The sequence below is a fragment of the Mycteria americana genome, chromosome 1 (genome assembly GCF_035582795.1).
Source record: "Mycteria americana isolate JAX WOST 10 ecotype Jacksonville Zoo and Gardens chromosome 1, USCA_MyAme_1.0, whole genome shotgun sequence".
NCBI lineage: Eukaryota > Metazoa > Chordata > Aves > Ciconiiformes > Ciconiidae > Mycteria > Mycteria americana.
In genome coordinates, this window is record NC_134365.1 from 155149626 (window position 1) to 155170480 (window position 20855).

General features: G+C 41.3%; 2 protein-coding genes across 8 annotated transcripts in view; both read right to left on the reverse strand.

Moving 5' to 3' along the window:
- Window positions 1-1357, reverse strand: part of TFDP1 (transcription factor Dp-1) — a 56522-nt gene extending 55165 nt beyond the window's left edge. Inside the window, exon 1 of one of the 3 annotated variants that reach the window (XM_075525347.1) lies at window positions 1220-1357. The gene's annotated coding sequence lies outside the window, so the exon portion shown is untranslated. Of the gene's footprint in view, window positions 1-573; window positions 786-1219 lie in introns of those variants that run through there. The other 2 variants (XM_075525359.1, XM_075525337.1) reach the window with 2 other exon arrangements.
- A 6081-nt stretch (window positions 1358-7438) lies between these two features.
- Window positions 7439-20855, reverse strand: part of SLC9D1 (solute carrier family 9 member D1) — a 34736-nt gene continuing 21319 nt past the window's right edge. Inside the window, exons 11-14 of one of the 5 annotated variants that reach the window (XM_075525419.1) lie at window positions 17445-17595; window positions 10983-11062; window positions 10250-10399; window positions 7439-8636 (exon numbers count right to left, since the gene is read on the reverse strand). In XM_075525419.1, the coding sequence (XP_075381534.1) occupies window positions 8523-8636; window positions 10250-10399; window positions 10983-11062; window positions 17445-17595 (495 nt within the window). In that variant the 3' untranslated portion in view covers window positions 7439-8522. Of the gene's footprint in view, window positions 8637-10249; window positions 10400-10982; window positions 11063-16051; window positions 16134-17444; window positions 17596-20855 lie in introns of those variants that run through there. The other 4 variants (XR_012778826.1, XR_012778829.1, XR_012778827.1 and 1 more) reach the window with 4 other exon arrangements.

Below are 20855 nucleotides of genomic sequence, written 5' to 3' on the forward strand. Positions count from 1 at the left end.
CAGAGCAGGGCGCGGGCAGAAGCGGCGGGGGAAGAGATCACTCCCTTGGCCTCCTCCTCCCCACCCCCATTTCCAGCAGCAGGCACAAGTAGGCCTCAGGGGCCAGCTCCCCCCGGGGCCCTGCAACCCCCCTCTCCTCCTCCTCCTCCTCGCAGGCGGACGGGCCGCGGCTGCACCAAGAGGCAGAGACTGGCAGTCGCCACCGCGCCTCGGGCACCCAGCGCCCGCCCGCCCGCCCGCCTCCCCCACCGCGCCCCCCGACCAGGGCCTCACCGCCCGGGCAAAGCCCTAAGCCCCGCGCCGCCTCCCCTCGGCAGCGAGGGGCCGCGCTAATCGCCTCAGAGGCGGCGGGGGCACGAGGAAGGGGGGACGCGCCCGCGCGCCAGGCGGCACCGCCGGCGGCGGGGGGAGGGGTCCACCGGGGGATGGGGGTCCACCCCGTCCCCAGCCTCCTCGGCCCGCCGGCGGCAGCACCCCGCGGCGCCCCCCCCATCCCATCCCATCCCATCCGATCCCATCCCCCCGCCGCTCCCCATCCTCCTCCCGCTGCAGGCCGGCCCGGGCTGCCCGCACCTGAGCGGCCGAAGGCAGAGAGAGCCGGCTCCATCCCCCGCCGCCGCCCCCAGACAGGGACCCGGAGCGCGGAGCGGGAGCACCCCCCGCCCGCCGCCGCGCTGCTGCGGAGGCGCCCAACTGCACATGTGCGGCGGCGCGCGCGGGCCTGGCGAGCCCGGCGGGAGGGGGCAGGGGAGGAGGGAGCCGGCGCGGGGGGAGGCGGCGGGAGACCAACGGCCCCAACGGCAGCTCGGGCGAGGAGGGGAGGGGAGGGGAGGGGGCCGGCAGGGACCGCCCCCCTCCCCGCGCGCCGGGGCGGGGGGTGCGGGGGGAAGAGGCGGGGGGAGGGGGTCTCGCCCGGCGGGCTGTCACTTCCCAGCACGCCTCTGCCCCCGCCGGTCGCCAGCCTGGCGGGCTCCCGGCCAGCCGCCCCCGCCGGCCCGCCTCGCCCGCGGCCCCGCACACCTGCCCGCCGGCGCTGCCCCGGCCCGCGCCCCAACCGCCGAGGGGCTGCCCGCGGGGGGAGGGGGGTGTGAGGGGGCGGCGGGGGGCGGGCGGGCGCGAGCGCAGCGGCCCCTCCCCGGGCCCCGCGCGCGCGACCCCGCCGCTCTTTCCTCTCTTCCCCCCCCCCCCGTTGGCAGGGGAAAAAAAAATTGAAACTTACACTTTTGTGCGTCCCACCGGCGTGACGCTGCGCGCTGACGTCACGGGGGTGTAGCGTGCCTTGCACGGGCACACGCGGAGCGGCTAAGCCAACCGCCCGCCGCTCCATGGGCGGAGGGAGCATGCGCGGGATTTTCGCGCCTTCCGACTCCCCGCCCTGCAGCGCTCGCAGCGAGCGCGCGGGAAGCATCGGCGCGAGATTGCTCTTCGGCCCCGGCCGCCGCCGAGCACGTGGTCGCCGGCGCGCGCGCGTGCGGGCGGGCGGGCGGGCGGGCGCGAGCCGCCTCCCGCGCCGCGCCGTGAGGGGGGGGGGAAGGCGCCGGGCTCCTCCGTGTCCTTATCGCTGCGGGACACGGCCCGCGCCCTGGCCCCGCCGCCGCGGGGGGGCCGCCTCGCTCAGCCTCCGCTGGCCAGCTCGCCACACGGCCGAGGGGCGAGCCCGGGCCGCCCTGGCTGCTGCGCGGGTTTGTGGCGGCGCGGGGCTGGCGGTGAGAAGCGGGAGCCGGCGGGGCAGGGCGGTGCGGTTAGTTGCTACAACATCCTGCCGGTGCTTCCTCATCACGTTTTGTCCGGCCGTTACTTGAGCAAGCGCGCGTACAGCGATCGTTGCTAAAATTGGGATTTTACAGCAATCCAAGTGAAAGTTTTCCCTGAGGCGACTGCTGCTCTCAACCTTGAATTAGGCCAGACCTACGCCAAGAAATGCAGCGGTCACGCTTTCCGACACCTCCAGACTGGGAAACCTCTGCATGCCCTATATGCTAGCTGTGTGCAGCGACAGCCACAGAAACGGTGCATGTTAGCTAGAGCTGCGTGATGTAATTACACAAGAATGATGTAATTCTTGGCAAAACACTTTCAGTGTGCGTAGCGAGGGCTATAGAGGCAGCACAGCTGTAATGGTAGAAACAGCAGCAAAGTCAAAAAGCTCAAGAGCTGTGTTGCTTACAGGAGTAGATATAAGACTATTTGATGGGGGGAAGCTGCACACAGTTCTGCATGCGACACCATGCCTGCGTGGTACGAGGCTGTTCACAAGACGATCAAGAGGGGAGCAGGAAGTAAGAGATTTGTGCTTTCTCTAAAACCATGCTGCTTCCTGATCATGCCTGGGAAAGACGACTAGTCGGGAATAGAAGACACGACCAGCAGAGCCACTACACAGAAACAGCAGAACAGTCTAGCACAGATGCTGGAGAAGATGGCATTTCACCAGTTGACTAGATTCACATTTAGTTACTTTTATACCTTACTAAATTTTTTTTTTTTTTTAAGCCGTGGGGGAGTTGTGTTTTATAATAATGAGGAAACACTAGCTACCTTCATTTTCTTGATAAATAGCAATCTTTGAAGTTTTTCATTCACAGTAACCCCCCGCTTGCTGCTCTGGGGTTCCATGGCTGCTCATGCAGTGGCCTGCTCTGATAATGACCATCCTTACCCCATTTCTTCATTCTTCTTGACTAAGCTTGATGGCAGTGGACAGTGAAGAAAGGTGATGATAATGAAAATCTTTGTTTATAACTTTTCAGAAAGAGGCAAGAACTTTCACACACAAAAAACATGAAGTACCCCAAGACAGCTGCAGAAAAAGCGGTTCCTAAAAGACAACATATCCTCCAGTTGATGGTGCTGCTCTCCACCCTCCAGGTGATATATACTGTGCCTGTGGATTTAAACTGTCTATATATCTCAAGTCCCTGCCCACACCCCCACACTCCCCTTTTACGTTAATTCTTGTAGAAAAAATTCTTGTAAAATATTCCACTATCCCAACTACCAGGAGCTCCTGCAGTCTCCAGGAATGCACCCTCAACAGGGTATGTCTGTCCTAGGGTGAAGAAGGGACTACAAAAAAAGCAAACATGCTTTTAAGAAAGTAGAATTCAATGACTGCGCTAAGACACAAAGCATTTCATCTGCTGTTTTAAGTTTTACCTAAGACACTAGTGCCATTTTGAAAAAGTCTCGGGTTGAAGAGAAACCTTCTACCTTCTCTAGTACAAAGAAAAATTGACTGAAACTTATGAATAAAAAAAATAGAAAATAATTCATTAGCAACTGTGAGTTGTAGGCACTAAGATAACTTTCAGAACGGAGAAGCAGTGGCAATCAAAGGACAGAATGTGAACCTCACGCCACTACCTGCTTTTGCAGACTACACACCTTCTCTGCAAAGTCAGAATTGATGCTTTCTTGACCCGAGTCAGTAAAGAAACAGTAGCTGAAGACCACCTTTTTTAGTTACTCAAGTTCTTCTATTTACACGTCACGTAATCTTGCTGTGCTGCTTATGCTTCCCAGTAAGCCTCTCTTTGCCCTGAGCTTCTTGCAAGACAACTGAACAAGCACCAACAAGAGGGGGTGTCCTGGTTTGCTAGCATTTATTTTGACACATTACGAACTGCCCAAGCATACCGACTCCCAGGTGGTTTTTTTCTTTAGCAGAGGGTTGTTCATAACTAATTTGAAGCATTTGTACCAGCGGAAAAACCTTCAGCATTTCTCCAATCTCTGAGCACGCCTTTCTCAGGCATTTTGGAGCTTTAGGACTTCGTTGGTGTTTGTGGTGATGGAAGGCTATTCCAGTTCACAACTTTTTCTGTGGCCTGCCTCCCCCTTTTAAGTGTGCTTGAAAAGGGGAACAGATTACAACTTTAACCATCATCAATATGGCAGAACTGTGCAACAGACACAAGGAAACTGTGTTTCAAGAGGTCATCTAGCCTATAGACGGAAACCTACAAGAAATGCCAGAGGACATACACGTGGACATATTTTGACCTACATGCTTCAGAACTGGAAGCCATGCCATCTTAAGAGAGGGACCCGTGCAAGCTCCTGGCTTAAATAAAGACCTAATACCAGTTGACAAGCTTGTTAGCATCTGGAATTTCTGCTCTGTTTTAGGAAATAAAAAATACAGCTTGGTACCCATAACCTTGAAAGCGTTGCCATTCCCTGATCTAGATTTTGTCCCCCAAGGCAGGATCAGTTGTCCCTAAGCCACTCTGGTCACACCATTGTCCAGTTTGTTCTTTGTCTCCAGCAATCAGATTTTCCTCGTCTCCACTGTCCTTAGTAAGTTTCTCCCACCCGGCAGTGGCAATTACTCAACAGAGGCAGTGGGAGAACCCAAGCAGCACACCTCCTGGGCTACTAAGTGAAGCTGGTAGAGGCACGCCTTTCCCTTCTGCCTTTCATTTTCTTTAGGGCAGGGTGGGCCACACATCTCCCAGCCCTTCGGACATCTTGCTGCTCTTCCTTCTCGCTTCGCTAGTTTTGTTGGCTCCCTCCTTGTCAGGTCACCTTAATAGTGGATGTCTGGTACTTGCTGCTCCTTATAAGCTATTGCCGTTTCCCACAGAGATGTTAATGCTGTCAGCGTGGCTTGCCTCCTGTCACTCAGGGGTCCAGTTTCCTCCACCTTTGGCACTGCCCACGTGCTGGAGCACTGCCAGGATTGCTTACAGAGCAGAACTATGGATTCCTTCCCGAGACAAACCCCAGGAGTGCTTTTGTGGTTAGACTATTCCTGGGTTCACTCCAACAGGCAGCAAGACCACGCTATGTTTCTCACACCCTCCATCAAGCATCATCATACAGCACTAGTCCGTCATGCTAGGCACCCCCACATGCCTCTGCCTGCAAAGCTGAGGATGTCCAACTGTAAAACAAGTAAAATACACGGTATTGTGAGGCTGCTTTCTCCTCATCTTTGAGGATTATAGGAAATATGAATTCGTACAGCTTTTAAAAAGCTACGTAGCCCCATGGACTAGACCACCATGACAGCATTCCTTGAGCCATCCTAGACCCATGTCAGTCACAATTGCAAGAACCTACCTCACAGCTCCCGCTAGATATCTTCCTACTGAGGAACTGAAGCAGCCTGCTCTATATGGGATGAGCCATAAGTATGGTGGTTGTAGGTTCACATATACCAATCTGACCCTGGGGACAGGGAAATGACTCATGACGTGTAAGCATAGCCCACACTACCGGCTTTTAAACTGTTTTGGTTCCTTCACCTTCATAGGGAGCAATGACCAAAGGTAGCAATTAAGGGGTAACATGCAAGAACTCAAAATTTTCAGAGAAAGCCACACAAAACAAGCAACCAGTTACACCCACCTCCAAAACAAGCCAACAACAAAACAACCCCCAAACCAATGCCAAAACGGGTATGCTGAATGAGTTGCTATTCACAGAGCAGACCTTTCCTTTCCACTCCCTTAAGCACAGCTTCACCACAGAAATATCGTCTCATCACTTACGAAGCTTCTGCCCTGTATCAGCTTTTCTGTATTCAAATGATGCTGATCATTAGATAAATGAATGAGAGAGAACCACTGTCCAACAAGCTGAAACAAAAATTTCCAGAAAAGATCACCTGTTCTTCAACAAACCTTCAACAAATCAGTAGATTTCCCTTTCAGGGCTTCCGGATCTCTGCTTTAATTTTATCTACTTGGCACAGAAAGAGAATATTCCAGAGTACAAGCATAAGGTTCCTGAAAAGCTGCAATTATATCTAAGTGGGCCAATTGTGAAATGTTCTCCCCATTTTCCATACAGGCATGACTGATCATTCAGGAATAAGGTCTGTTGTTTCTGCCCTAAGATTATGTCATGAGACTACCCCATTTTGACATGGAATTATGCATGGAGCTATTATTTGCATTTCGGGAAACATTTAAAGTATCCCAAGATGTCTCAGAAATCTGGAGATAATCTCAAACATCTGATTGTAAACAAACTTATAATATGTCAAATAAGCTTAGTAATTTGAACTTACATCTAATATTCAATCAGGCAATCCAAGTCTGTGTCAACAAAGAGGTACAGAACATTGATACTCGGATGAGGCTCCTATTTCTCTTTCCCCAGTTCTCCTAAAGCCTAGCCAAGTCATGACTGAATCAAAAATTATTTGGGAAAGAAGTGACAGAGATGAGCCAACCAGTACGGTATCTAGACAGTTGCTTTCCTTTTTGGACATGGTACCAAAAGGACTCTTCACCCAAGTCCTTTAAAAGGCGATCAGGAAAATATTTTCTTTCTTCTAAGAGACACAAACCATCAGTATTTCCTACTGTCCTAACTGGAATTTTCCAGAGAAGTACAACTAGCCACAGCAATTTATTTAGACAAAAGGTTTACTCATCACAGCTGTAATACTTTGTATAGTAGTTTCAAGGGCTAACTAAGAGACATAATGGAAACCATACAGAGGTCTCTACCATGGTCTGTCATAGATACTTCCCCCCCCCCCCGAAACATAGGTGGTAAACTACATGTGAAATAAGCATCTTTCAAAACCAAAGTGAGGCATTCAGGAGAGAAGCTTGTATTTCAAGCAGAAACTATGAGCTAGGTCAGTGGATAGAGTACGATTTCTCTCTCTAGTACAGTTAAGAAACAAATTATTTTAGTGAGGCACCTGGAAAAAAGTAGAAGGTCTAAGCTAGTACTAGAAAACTTTTGAATTACTTCTATATTTTGAATACAAAATATTGAAATACACCAGCAAATCAGTTTCGGATTTCTTTTCTGTTACAGATTCATTTTATTAAAAAAAAAAAAAAATTTATAGGGCAGCTTTTTCCTCTGCATTGATCATTGTTCCTCGATAACTTTTCAAACCATTCAAGGAAAGGTGGAATTGCCATACATTCCTGCAACCTTTATGAAGATCAGTGCCTGGAGAGAAAGCCCTAATCCAGTAAGCAAGAACTCAAATATGATGAACCCTACCCTGTCCTAAAAGTACATACACACTCCAGACTAGTCCAAGCTGCATTTTTGACAAGCCCGGATGATACCAGAGAAAACACAGGAGGAAACTGAGGCTACTATGGTACAGGAAAGAGGTATAAAGCACACAAATCCATCCAAAGCTTTGTTTTGCTATTTGGAGGACAGCTTTCATTTTAATTGGCAATTTAAACCTATGTAACATGCATTTTTCTAACTATTTTGTGGGTATCAAAGTTATTTCAGATGACAGTATAATACTGACCTAAAGTGTTAATGTATCTTTAATAGTATTTTTTTTAGCAGATAAACCTCAGGATTATTTTTGAATTGTTTGTCAGAGTAGACTACAGTCTATGAGTAAGCTTTCTCTGACACTTAAAGAACGGGCTTTTACAAGGCTTATCCTGCTACATATAACGTTTTAAAGAACAAAACACATTTAAGATCACATTCAAAACACTGTTTTTTAAAATATGATATTTTAAAGAGACTAACAATTTATTCAATGTAAATGCAACATATAAAGTCATGGAGTTTCAAATATACATCCAGTCTGCCGTTTCTAGTTTTGTGCAAATTAATTTACTTAAAATAATTTCAAATCTAGCATAGTGTCAAGTAACATCCAACCTCCAAAGTTACAGAACTGATATTTTTCACATCTGCCCGAAATTAGACTTCCCAGTTTTACTAAATTTATTTCTGATTTAAAACAAAGAAAAAAAACCTGTAAACGATTACTTTAACAGCAGTTAGCAACAAGAATGGGTGATAACTGTCAGTCTTCAAATATACAAGTTATGCCCTTTCTTACCATCAATTTTTAGTCAAATATGTAAATAAATACAAGAACTAACACAAATAAAAGTTACCACTGTAAGAAAATACATTATATGCTGCAATTTGGAATAAAATATCATACAATATTGGCTGCATCATTTGGAATATGTATTTGACTGATTAAAACAGTTTGATGCTAAACAGTTAAACCTTTTCTTTGTGTAGAGGACTACACTTTTACTCTCCATTAGAAATATGTTTTGTGATTAATTTTATACTAGTATATTAAACTCCTAAATGTGAAAATGACTCAAGTCATTTAGTGAAAGAAGATACCATAGGCACCATAATATTTTTTTTTTCTTTTTAAACAAAATCTGGTGATGAACCAGCAGTAACGAAATAAGATGAAAATTAAAAGGCACATTCAGGCAAAAAATAATCAACACAGTTTGCATGATGCTGTATTTAAAAAAATAATTTATGCTCTGAATAATTGATTGGATCAGGAGCAAATATTTTGGCAGATTCTAATCTGTCAGAGAGAAAGTAAATTCTGTAAAAGGTGTGCAATTCAAATTATATAACTATTTTTTAATGCTGAATTTTGTTTTGTTTTAAGGTCAGTATAAGGCTTATAACCAAGTGCACGTCAAGAGGACTGACTACTCAAAATCTCTTGTTTTCTGAGTGCATAGAAATACAATGAGCAATGAAGATATTCCTTGCAAGAAGATGTATTCTTGTATATTTGCAAATCTTAATCAAGTACTTGAGCGTCTGTCAGGTCTCGGAACACATTTCATGATCGCAGCTCTCCACAGGGCAGGGGCAAGTAAAAGGCTTAGAGTAGTCACACTCAGAATAAGAAGATAGACCTGAAAATTGCAAATAAAAGCCATTACTTCTCTTAGTTACATGGTAAACTAAGAAGTGATTAGAAGTTTGAGGAGATCAGACTCTTCTGGATAGCATTTTCAGGAGACTTCACCTGTCTTCCTAACCAACTACGCATAGTGCTACAAAAGCAAACAAGTGCACACTCAAATCACCTAATTATCTGTTTACCTGGTTTGAAGATACAATTACAAAAACAACATAATGAGTTTCTAGAAAAACAATTACTTACACATATAGTTAAGAGGTCAATTTTGAAAGCTCAATGTTTGCTAAAAGGTCAAAGGCCAAATGCCACTTTATTTAAAAACAAACAAACAAAAAATCCCCCAAAACAAACCACCCAAACCTATTCTGGTTTAATGATATAATGGCAAAGTTCACTACTATTTTCTACACTCAGAAAAGCAAACAAAAAAATCCCTTTAAGTCATACTGCATATCTTCTGAAATAAAGATCTTAAGTACATAGTCTGAATGAGTCTTATAAAACAGCAGCAGGAAGTAGTTCTGAGGTCTCAAACAGAAAAATGACTTTTGGAAATTTCAGAGCTATATAAACCTATACAGTAGATAATCACATGAGAGCTGCCACAGAAAAAAATGAAAGCCTAAAGGCCTCCAAGCGCAGTGGGTGGCCCCTAAACTGGTTCTGTGATCACGTATGGATAGCTTGAAACTCTATAAAAACCACACAATATTTATAACTCCTTATTATATGCAGGAGTGAACATGAAAATGAATCACCTTTACCTATACAAGTGAACAGCATTGTGTAAGTTCTTAACACGTGCTTTATTTGGAATTGGTTCCACCATTATACAGCCCACTTGCTCCCACAATGAAAAGCTCAGAGTGCCAGCAGAGTATTTTTTGTGAGCAGAGATATAGAGGAGAAAGCAGCTAGCACTAGAAAGTGAGGTCAGTTGTTGTATCTCTATAGTCATAATTTACTTAATTTCACAAAGCAGACTTCATCTTGAAAAAAATAACGTTCTCACAGCTTCAATATAAAACTAAGTTTAAGGTTTCTTTCCTAGGGAATTTTTTTCATGACTACTGAAAAAGCTGGTTGTTTCTTCTGCAGGGGATTTAAAATGAACAAGCTTTGCAGGTAAAGATTACAAGTTTGTTTGCTTGCTTAAATGTTAAGGCAATTTCCATTTCACCATATCTGCTCTCTAGTTCTTACTGATATTTCCTTATTCAAATCCTATACTCTCAGTTACCTCTTTCTCTAGTTTATCAAGATTTTAAAAGCAAAGGCTTCTCAGTCTTAGTGACTTGGGTGCTATCTACAACTCACTGCTCAGTTAATAAAGAAGTCAGTGAGAGCAGTAAAGGTAAAGCATTTATAACTAACCTATTTAAAAGTAAAACCTGCTATTTAAAGTACAATATGAAACAAGTAAAAAACAGAACTAAGAACCCTGTCAGGGACATACAAGTCTCCATTTGTATGGGTTGATTTATTTAACAGTTGAAAGACGCCACAAAACTGGAGTGTACTGGTATTTCAAATACACTGTAATACAAAATCCCAGTAAGTTATTCAGGTGCAAAAAATGAAGTTAATAACTATAGAACAGCTTACCTCCCGAGATATGATCCCTGCTCTGCGTGCTCTACTTCCCAGAACAAAAGAGAATTCACTGACTTGTGCCAGTCCTGCCGAGACAATCCACTTGATATACTGGCTGGTCTTTGGAAGAATCAGAGAAAGGACAAGCACTGCCAAGACAAACTTTAAAAATAGGGGGTTTGGCTTGTTATGGGTTTGTTTCGGTTTTGTTTTGTGTTTTAATAAAAGAAATGCAATACATAAAATAGTAAAATCTTTGTAAGATACATAGCATCAAATACAATAATTCTGGACATAAAATAAACTACTAGACTTCTAAATGTGTCTTCTGTATTAATGTCAAAAGAGACAAAAGTACATTGCACAGTAAAAAGTAGTATCTTGTTTACTATAATAAAAACACTTGATAGCTTTTTCACAAATCCCAAACTAGATAAATAGATTTCTCCATATGTACATAGTTTCATAGTACATAGTTCTCCATAGTACATAGAAACATACATAGTTTCTCCATATGTAACTTAGTTTCAACGTTAAATACAATCCTTTTTTTCTTTTTAATATCCTAAGAATGTTGTATCAAACTGTATTCTAATCAGTAAGATTCCTCCAAATACAGATTTACAGTAAAGATGTAATATTCTCTGTTATATCAGATGTTCAGTTCTTGCACAGAATTTTCATTAGGGCATGCAGCACAAAGATTATTTAGACTATTAAAAGATAAAGAGAAAAAGAAAATTACCTTCATTATGACCACAGACAATGTAAGGAATAGTAAGACTGTGAGTTCATATATTACAAATGTGGGGAAAACATGAAGTCCTAGGAGGAAAGAAAATAATATTTCAAAGTTTAAGGCCAATATCTTACTATGATAATTTTCTGAGTTAGTAATAGATTTAATTGCAAGACTGTATTCTCAAAAACAAGCAAACAAAAAGCCCTAACATCCCTACCAACACTACCTACTTGATCACTAGAGCACTTCCTGCACTATCCAACCATTTTTCCTTTGGGGGGGTTTAGCACAAACAACATTCCCAGCTGAGTTAAACTGTGTATGACTGATGCATGAGCACTTTCATTTATGAAGTTTTCTCTCTTCCACACCAGTCAACAATCCAGAATCTGAACTGAAACACACCTCTAATGAAAGCTATAAAAATACTGCAGGAAAACAATTCCATTGTTCTGCACAGTGATTGCAACATACACTTTGCTAGCCATTTAACATTTTTGTATGACATGGTAATGGACTATCACTGTGGGAGGAATGTGTTATTCAGTATTTGCATAGACTATAGCTACAACAGAAAAATATAACTGTTTTGATCCCATGACCCTCACTTACAAAACACTGAAAGTCACCTGCACTGGAAAAGTCACTTAGACTGGAATCAGGTAAAGTCATAAACCCCTGAGCATGGTCTAGCAATTAAGGAATTATATAAAACCCCATTGCTATGATGTTGCGGTTTGTTGTGGGTTTGGGGGGCAGGGGTGGGGGGTGGGGGGAAGAGGTGTCTCTTGCAATTTTTTTGTCATTTTAATTCAGTAATTGTATGAAGCAAGATAACAAGAACCATAAAGAGCACAGAAATTTAAAACTAAATCCTGCTAACATTAAACTTAAGAAAAATAAGTATTTGTTGGAGAAGTCCTGGAGTCACTGGGGAGTAATCTTACTCACAGCTAAGTCCATTTTTTCCTCCTAGGGTATGAGGAACTTGTGCAGGCAAACGTAACTGTGTATCTCTGGAAGCTCATTCCTTTTTCATAAAAGCTCTTAAAAAGAGGAACCAAAACAGTGGTGGTGTTCCTGATAAATCCGTAATAGTTGGCAGTTCTCCAAACCAATTATTTCTGGTGAAGGACAAGAGTTTAGCTTTCTAAAGCATGAGGCATGTAAATCGGTGCTGTAACTTCTTATTTTAATGCAAGACAAGTTTTCATTAGTTTTCTCTGCCCAATAGGGCTGCAGAGCCAGAATAACTGTAGAGAACTAAGAGTCATCTTCTCTTCCTGAGAGTGCAAGAGAAGTTACTTACAAGTAACTTCACAATGTTTTGTCCATACACGCAGTCCATTGTGGATGGAAATGTACTTCAAGTACATCAGAGATAGTCATACAAGTACTACCCAATCAGCGTGTACACACCGTTTTATTTCTTAATTTCCTTCCAACTACTGAAGCGCAAATGCAAAAGACTATCAGAATAAGGGGAGGGATGGCAGAATGAGATGACCACCACACCAAAAAAAGAAATCCAAATGTGTGCACACATGCATGTGGAAGGGCAAGTAGGTTCTCTTTTTTTACTGTGTATCATGTGCACATTGCTCATTCACCTTTAGGCTGGTCTCAGAAACATACATGAAAAGCAACTAGAGAAATACAGCCTGTAACAACGTCATGTTTGATAAGAAGGCCAACTCTGCCACATGTGGAATTGAAGATTTCAGAAGGAGGCTATAAATATAGCCTAGTGCTCTCATCACTACTGGTGGAACTACCTTTTCAGCTCTGGAGCAGACAGGCAGTCTGAAGTCCATTTGAACTGCTGCCAGACGTGGAGATTATTACCATATTCCAAAGAGCTGAGGCACAAACTACTGCAGATTTCTATACCAGTCCCATGGAGGCAAGTGTCTGCAAGGTGAAGCAAGCCTAAACCTGTTACATACACCACTCTGAGCAAACAAACAAACATCCCACCACACAGACATGTTTTGGGCAAAATAAATCCCACCATAATGGATTTCATGGTCATTACAGACCTTTGCCCCAGCCCTAGATGAAAACTTAGGATAAAGCCAGAAAACGTATCAGACTGCTATACAAGCACATGAAGCCTTCCTGACAACACGAACGTCATCAGAAAAATTAACTTCATAGACAGAAGGTGCATGCATATCGTCATTTATTTTAATGGTTTTAATCAGACTTCATGACTAAGCTCAAGAGTAACTATGGACTTGTACTCTAAAACGGAAGAAACGCTTCAGTCAAATAATTCAAGAACTTCAGCACAGTCATCAGGTAGCACGTGGCATGTTGGCCTGTCACCAATAGCTAGGATATCACTTAGGTACATTTTCACAGAGCTGAGCATAAGCCACCAGACTTCAGTTCTAAGCAGTGTTCTGGAATAGCTGGAATGGAGGCCTTGGGGTGAAGGTGACCTTGCATCAATGTCAAAAAGCTTTTTGCTTTCTGACAAAAAGCATACTTCACTCATATAAGTTGGTATGTGTTCTTCTGTGGACAACTACAAGCAAGATTTTGCACATTATTTTTATAAGTACTTTTTTCTTAACGAGTAAACTCCTTCTCCCCCCCCAATTAGACAGATTCCACCAATCTGCTGGATGGCCATTAAACAGCATGTGAAGATCCAAACGGCATGACCACATCCTGGAAGATCCAGCATCAAGAAAAGGAATCTTGGAGGTCCTTGATGGCAAACAAGATTACAGAAACCAGAACTCTGTTGGTCAAATTGGAGCCAGTAAAATTAATTCTGACACATCCTCAAGACAGGACATCACTCAGAAAAATCACGTTAGCGACACATTGGGATGCTGTATCTACTAAGAGTCTTAATGAACCTAAGATCATAGCTAGCAAATGCAATAAATGCTACAGCCCTGGCTAGATCATTAAGTAGCAGAGGGGAAAACCAACATTCATCTCCATCTTGATTCTAATGTCAGTTCCGAGATTTTGAAACCTCCAAGTTTCATTGTGTTCCTTGTAGGACAACAAAGCAGTAGAGCTGGATGGGTAAGGAGAAGGCGATGTATGTCATCTAATGAATTCCAGTTGGGATCTTCCTGTGATTTCTCTCAAATTCAACAGAAATGTTAAGAGGCTCATGAGAGAAACATTGTGCATGTGTTTGTTCTGGAGAGTGGTAGTGCTGACAGTGTCAGCATCACCCGACTTCTGAAGAAAAAGACTGCACTGTTAAAGGGTTTTCAGCATCTTGCATTCAAGTTCCTAACACAGACTACAAGGTTTACCCAGAAGGGAAACACGGAGCCTGGCAAGCGAGTACAGCACATTGAGGACACACAACTTCGTCAGCCAGTGGAAGTAATCTGCCTCCTCACAAGTGACAGATAGGGTCCTGATGCCCAGTTTCAAACTCCATACACCTTGTAGACTGACAAAAAAATGGGACATTGGAGCCTTTAAAAAAAGTCAAACAGTCTATGCAAAGATGCCTTCCATCTCTCTAAAAGCAATCAAAACAAAATCAAATGATGCAGAGGTGGAAAGGGAAGGATCTGAGTACTAGATACCAAAACAGAAATGAGAAAGAAAGTTCTCAAAATGTGGCTCTAAGGGATTGGTTCAGATGTTATCTCGAAAATATTAGCGAGGACAGAGACTAACAGGAACTTTCTAACCTCAGCAGATAGCATAAAGAGAGCCAGAAACCTTGAAGAACCCACAGGCCTAAATGAATGTACAAGATGGAGAGTAACTCAAAGTGCAGCTGTTAATGCCTAACTGCAAAGGTGTGTTATTCCCACAAATGCACCCATGCGCAAGTTTGAAAGCAGTAGCATTACACAGGTCAAGCTAAGGGCAGGACCACTGTTATAGGTATTACAAGAACAAGTACTATTCAGCTCAGCTTTTAGGCACCAGAAGGATTTCTGTAATGAGAACAGAAAAGCAGGTACTTAAGCAAAATAGGAACTAACTTTTCCAAATGACATATTTACAGTCACTTTTCAATTAAGTCAAGTTTTTCTATTTATTCCTTTATTCTAAAAGGAACAGAAATTATATTACTGCAGTGGTACACCATCCCACCTCAGGATCTCAAGTGTTTCTGCTCTCTATAATAGGGCGCTTGCTGCATATAGCAACAAGCCTTCTCTTTAGGCGGGGGGGGGGGGGGGGGGGGGGGGGGGGAGAATCTTTCCCTGTGGCCTTTACATAATTTCACATAGTAAATCTCTATATAAAGATACATATCATTTGCATGTGTACATATATAAGTAGAGAGCAAGCAAGAAGTCTTTTCTTACTAGATTTTTTTTTTTTTAAGGAATACTTTTTATCCTACTTAGGTTTTCTTTGCAACATCACATCACTCCTTTTTAAAACCTACCTCCTTGCCACCCCACAGAACTTCCTGTTAACCACAAAATTTGAAAGTAATTGAAAGTAAAGGGGGAAGAGTGGGATAATGTTTATTTGGGGAGGGAAGGGGTTTTTGTTTGGTTTTTGTAGGGTTTTGTTTGGTTGGGGTTTTTTTGGTTTTGGGTTTTGGTTTTTGTTTTTTGGGGGGTTTTGTTGTTGTTGTTGTTTGATTTTTTTTTTTTTTTTTTACAAGCAAGCATTATCACATTTTGTCAGAGGCCTATAACATAGCTCATTTTCCTGATTTTTAGCTAACTTTCTTCTGAGGCAGGAACAACACCCATTTTCTGTAAAACCATACAAACTTGTTAGGTAATTTTCTTTCCCTTCTTGCAATTATAATGGTAACAACAGTTAAAAAGATTTTTTTTTTTTTAATTCTGTAACAGAACTACTAAAATAATTTCCTTACAGTGTAACGTAGGCTATATGGAGTGCTGCCTGCATGCCAACTGAGGTCTTGCTATTTTCTTGTACTCTACCAAAGTCTTATCTCTAGTCTTAATTTATGCAGTCACAAGAGTGTAGGACAGTATTTTTGTTCAGTCCCTTGTAAAATTAATTTTGGGCTTATAATTAGTTGTCATGCTTTGTATCCCTGATAACACTACCTGCTCCATCACCATCTTTACTGAAACACATAAACAACTTACCTATGAGCATTTAGCAATTACTCATCCAATCTTGTCAGTTATATGGGTCCAAGAGTTTTACCATAGCTCACCACTTCCCTCCCTTTATTAAAAAATAAGTTATTCAGATAAACATATCTATCACTAAGCAATCTGACTGATCAGCACAAGTTATTATCATGGGCTGCGTAAAACAAAAGTCAAGATTGGCAAGCATAACTTTTCCTTTTTATTTTGGCAACCATCAGAAACAGATTTAGTTTCTGTTATCAAACAGGTATATGAGGAAAGGCATTCAAGTTATGCTGATGAGGCTTCACTATTATCTGAATAAATATATGGAGATAAAAAGAACAATAGAAAACTTAAAATAAAACCAGAAAAAAAACCAAGGGTGGTCTTGAAAAAAATAAGAACCAAACCCCAAGAATTTCTGAGTAAGTGTGGATCGAAGAAGGTTGGATTTGTGCAAAAGGCCACATTCAAACCCTCTATTTTAGACCTTGCAGTGCCCCCAAAACAGGACATGCATCTCCTATACAATCCACAGGGAGAGGCAAGTGCTTTCACAGGGCCCGTCTCCTCATTCACTGTCCTCACTAAGCACTTCAGTAACGTGTTTCTGTTTCCTTTAGAGAAAGCGTTTAGGGGGCATGCATGGGCAGCTAGAGAATGTAGCAGTTCAAAATGAAGCTACCAATTGACTGTAAATGTTCTCAGAGTTAACTTGTTCTGGATGACAAGCATGATGAGTTACTCTCCTGGTCTTAGGCATCAATGCTGCATTTCAGTTGGCATTCAGGTAGTCTCTGAGATACATCTTGTTCAATTATTTTTTTCCCTGTGTTGAGAACACACAGATCACATTTTCCTAACTAAAGAACCAAGATGCTATAAAAAAAGAGATCTGTTTCCGTTATCATATTCTGCTTCTAGAGGAAACCAAGCCATAAGGGCCTTAAATCTACTCTACCAACAGACTCAAAACAGTAATACAATTTTAGTATAAAGTACAAATATATCCACTGTGAAGACAGAACATTTAAAAAAAAAAAAACAAAAACCCAAACCAAAAACGTCTTTTTACCTTAAAATTTTTAGTTACGTGTTTTAAATAGCCCAGACAAATTCAGAATTAACAATGAAGAACTGACATTAAAACAAGAATTGAGAGTACAACACAGAAATTGCTTACAAAAATGAATGTTCAATTTAAAAAATATTAGCAAAGTCAAACCAATATTGTGGTCAGTTAACATTTTAGTTTCTTAACAACAACAACAAACCCCCACCAAACAACAACAAAAAACCCCAACCTATTTCCTCCCCCCAGTTTGTAGACACCATTTTTTTTCCTCCTCCCCCACATTTGTAGGTTAACACTATTTTTTAAGTAAGTTTTCTTAGAAGTTACCTATAGATGCAAAGAAAATGATGGCAAGAAAGTCACGTATTGGTTCAATACAGGACATAATCTCCTCAGTAACCATGTGACCCTGAGAAGAGATCAGAGCTCCAGCTAAGAAGCATCCCAGCTCCATTGAAATATCCAACAGCTCTGTGATCTGTCAAGGAATAACAGAAAATCTATTGCTGTTTCCTTTAGCCCTGAGTGACTTTATATACCATTTCACAGTGAAATTATAAAACTGTACATTATACTGAATGTAGGAAATTACTATGTCTTTATGCAAGTTCAACAACAAATAGAATTCAGCGCATTTCAGTGTTCTGCAGTATTGTATTTATACAAAAGACTCACAAAACCAGTTTCCCCTCCATGTTATCTCCTTCCCCACAAAAACAAAAATAAATTTCTTAATCTACATTGTAATGCTTTGTGTCACTCTTAAGGATAGCATCTGATTTCACAAAAACGAGAAAGACATAACAGCTTTGGAGTCAGGATTGCATAATACATTGAGGCTGTGAAATAAAGCAGTAAGAACAGCATATTTTCCAGCTGTCAAATAAGGGGGAAAAAATAAAAATCAAAGCTTATAATTTGGGAGAATAGTCTCAATTTAGCAGAAGGCTCAGGCATAAATTACATTTTATTATTGTAAATTGGACTTAAATGTGCCTGTGTGCTTTACTGAATAGGGATGCATTTAAGCATGTGAAGTAAACTGCTGAAAAGAAGCACAATATGTTTGAAAAAATTCAGACTGCTCTTCATTCTTTTTTATTATTTGAATACGGTACTAGAAGGAAGAGATGAAACACGTGTAAAGAGACTGAACTAAAAACAAAGAAACTGCTTAAGGCAATGCTCGGAACATTAAAAAAAAGCAAGCAGCACTTAGTCGGTATAAAGTACGTTTTAATATAATTACTTTAAAACCATGCTGCTGCAGATGGTCATCTTACTGAGAATGGGCAATGCTATTAATATTAATAGAACATTTACAACTGAAGACTTATTTCCATACTAATTTAGATTAAGCAACAATACACCATAGTACATTTATGGACAACATTCATCATATCTTGAACAGTGTTACACTGTAAGGTATGAAGCTAAAACTCACGTGACTTGAAATTAACGGAGGAGAGCAAAAGACACAATAAACAAGTCTCCAAGCTATGCATAAAATGCCACCTAAAAATAAACCCCAGACTTGTGTATTGAAGTATTAATGTCTGAATGCTCATCACATAACTCCATTTGTGCTAACAGTCTGTAATTTATTGCAATACATTTAAGAAAACAAATTGGTTCTGTCAACTAATGCAAATAGTTGCTGATCAGGCAAAACCAATGAAATAACATTATAATGTTACTCTCATTTTAAAACAAAAGGAATTTCAGTGCTTTTCACCACAATTTGAAATTGTAAGAGGGAATAAGGAAATATACATAAAAAGGCTTTAAAATCACCAAAAGATGAATATGATAAAGGAAACAGTTATGAATAGGAAACATTTAAGTTCTTCTCAATCATACATTAGTTGTTTTAAAAATCACAACCTCCTCAGTATGATTAAGATCCAACATAGCCTCTTCAAATAAAGTTGGAATTATTTTTACTATTCAGCTATAATCCCCGCACACTTAAGTGTTATCAGCTATAACAGAGCTCCAGATCAAAACTTTTATAGCTAATATTTTAAGTATTGACAGGTACATGGTTAGGTTACAATGTAAGAAGGGATTTACCATCTCTTGTACCGGAACTGCATGACACCATGCTGTTATGAGAATCACTATTCAAGCAAGGAGCAATTTAAGTGTGAAAGAAACATGCTTGTTCAGAAAGCATCAGACATAACTGGAGCAAACTGTATGTCCATCTGGGTTTGCTCCCACTGCATAAAAACTGAATTCCATTCCTTCACTCTACAGCAAGCTAAGTACGAGCTCAAGGGCCTGGTAGATAAAAAGGCAAATTTTGCTATTTCTTGTCTACTCTCTAGGTACTACACAACTTCAGGTCTACAAAATCTATAGGTCACTCTACACACAGAAAAGTGTGAAGTGGATGAGAGGGCAAGAAAAGAACCAAAAATTACATTCTTTTCTTAACCCCATCCCCTCTCCTCCAGTCTGTTCTTCAAATTTGTATCTAGATTTATACAGCGACTCCTTTTGCTATTCCCATCCTGGTCTCTGGTTGTCCAATAATATTACCAAGTGGATACGTTTCCTCAACTAAATCTGTAGCATCAGGGTTTATTATATATAACGTGTGGGCGTGCGCACACACACACACTGGAGAGGGTTTGTTTTACTGGCAGGAAGGCATTCTCAGCAAAATTTCTTATATAAGCAAAACTTGGAAAGTATTTTGCATTTTGTATTCCCTCTCTGCTTGCATAATTTTTAATGTTTTGCCTTTACCAACAGGGCTCCAACAATTACTAATCCCTGGGCACTGCACCGTCCTTTTCTCAACTCCTACATTACAGAAAGCTTTTTCACTCAAAATTAAATGAAAAGTTTTGTCAATTTACATGCTTTTCCCAGTACAATTTATTTTTCAGTTGTTTTCAAAGGTCCCATTTTACTCTAATTCAGACAGGATTGCTTTGCTTTCACTAGAATATTGGATTTTTATGTTCAAATGTTCTACCATAGCAATAAATAAAGAAACAAACATTACTTCTATAACATGTTCCACTTGAATTTCAACCATTTGTTCAGCAGTTGTTTTGCCTATATTCTCTAATAATGTGTATCTTATGGCTACTCTTTAATCATCATAGAAGCTTAATGAATATGGTAAGCCAGTAAAATTAAAGAAATCCCTGATGGAAATAAATATATTAGAATTTCAGGCTTTAATAACTTAAATCTGTGCAAGAGTAAAGAGGTGAATTCTAAGCTTGCATTTTAAGGAAGTAAAGCCTTAATGGAAATGGAAACAATTTTTAGTGAACCTTGTAAAAACTCCATCTCAACTGTATTCTATTAAACAATGAACTAGTATATCTCAGATTACAGTTCTTCCTTAATCTTCTCCTTTTAATTGATAGAAAAGAGTTCATAAGCAGGTTACGAGCCATTGAGAAGTACTCCAGGCAAAGAAAGAATGACATTCCTAATACACTGCAGGAAAGAGTATGTACATTTTCATATATAAAGTACTGCAATAACATAGCTATATTTTCATCTTTTTGGTATATAAAGCAAGCTGGCAATTTCCCTCTATTTGCTGCCATCATCCCAGGTCAACCATAACGCAGTCAAACTGGAAACCACTTCCCCCACTGCCCACCACATGTATGCATGGCCCTATAAACAGGTAAATGTAACTGCTATCCTTCTTGTCAGGTCAGGTTTTATTTTGTTCCAGTTCCTTAACAACATTCAGCAACTTAGTTT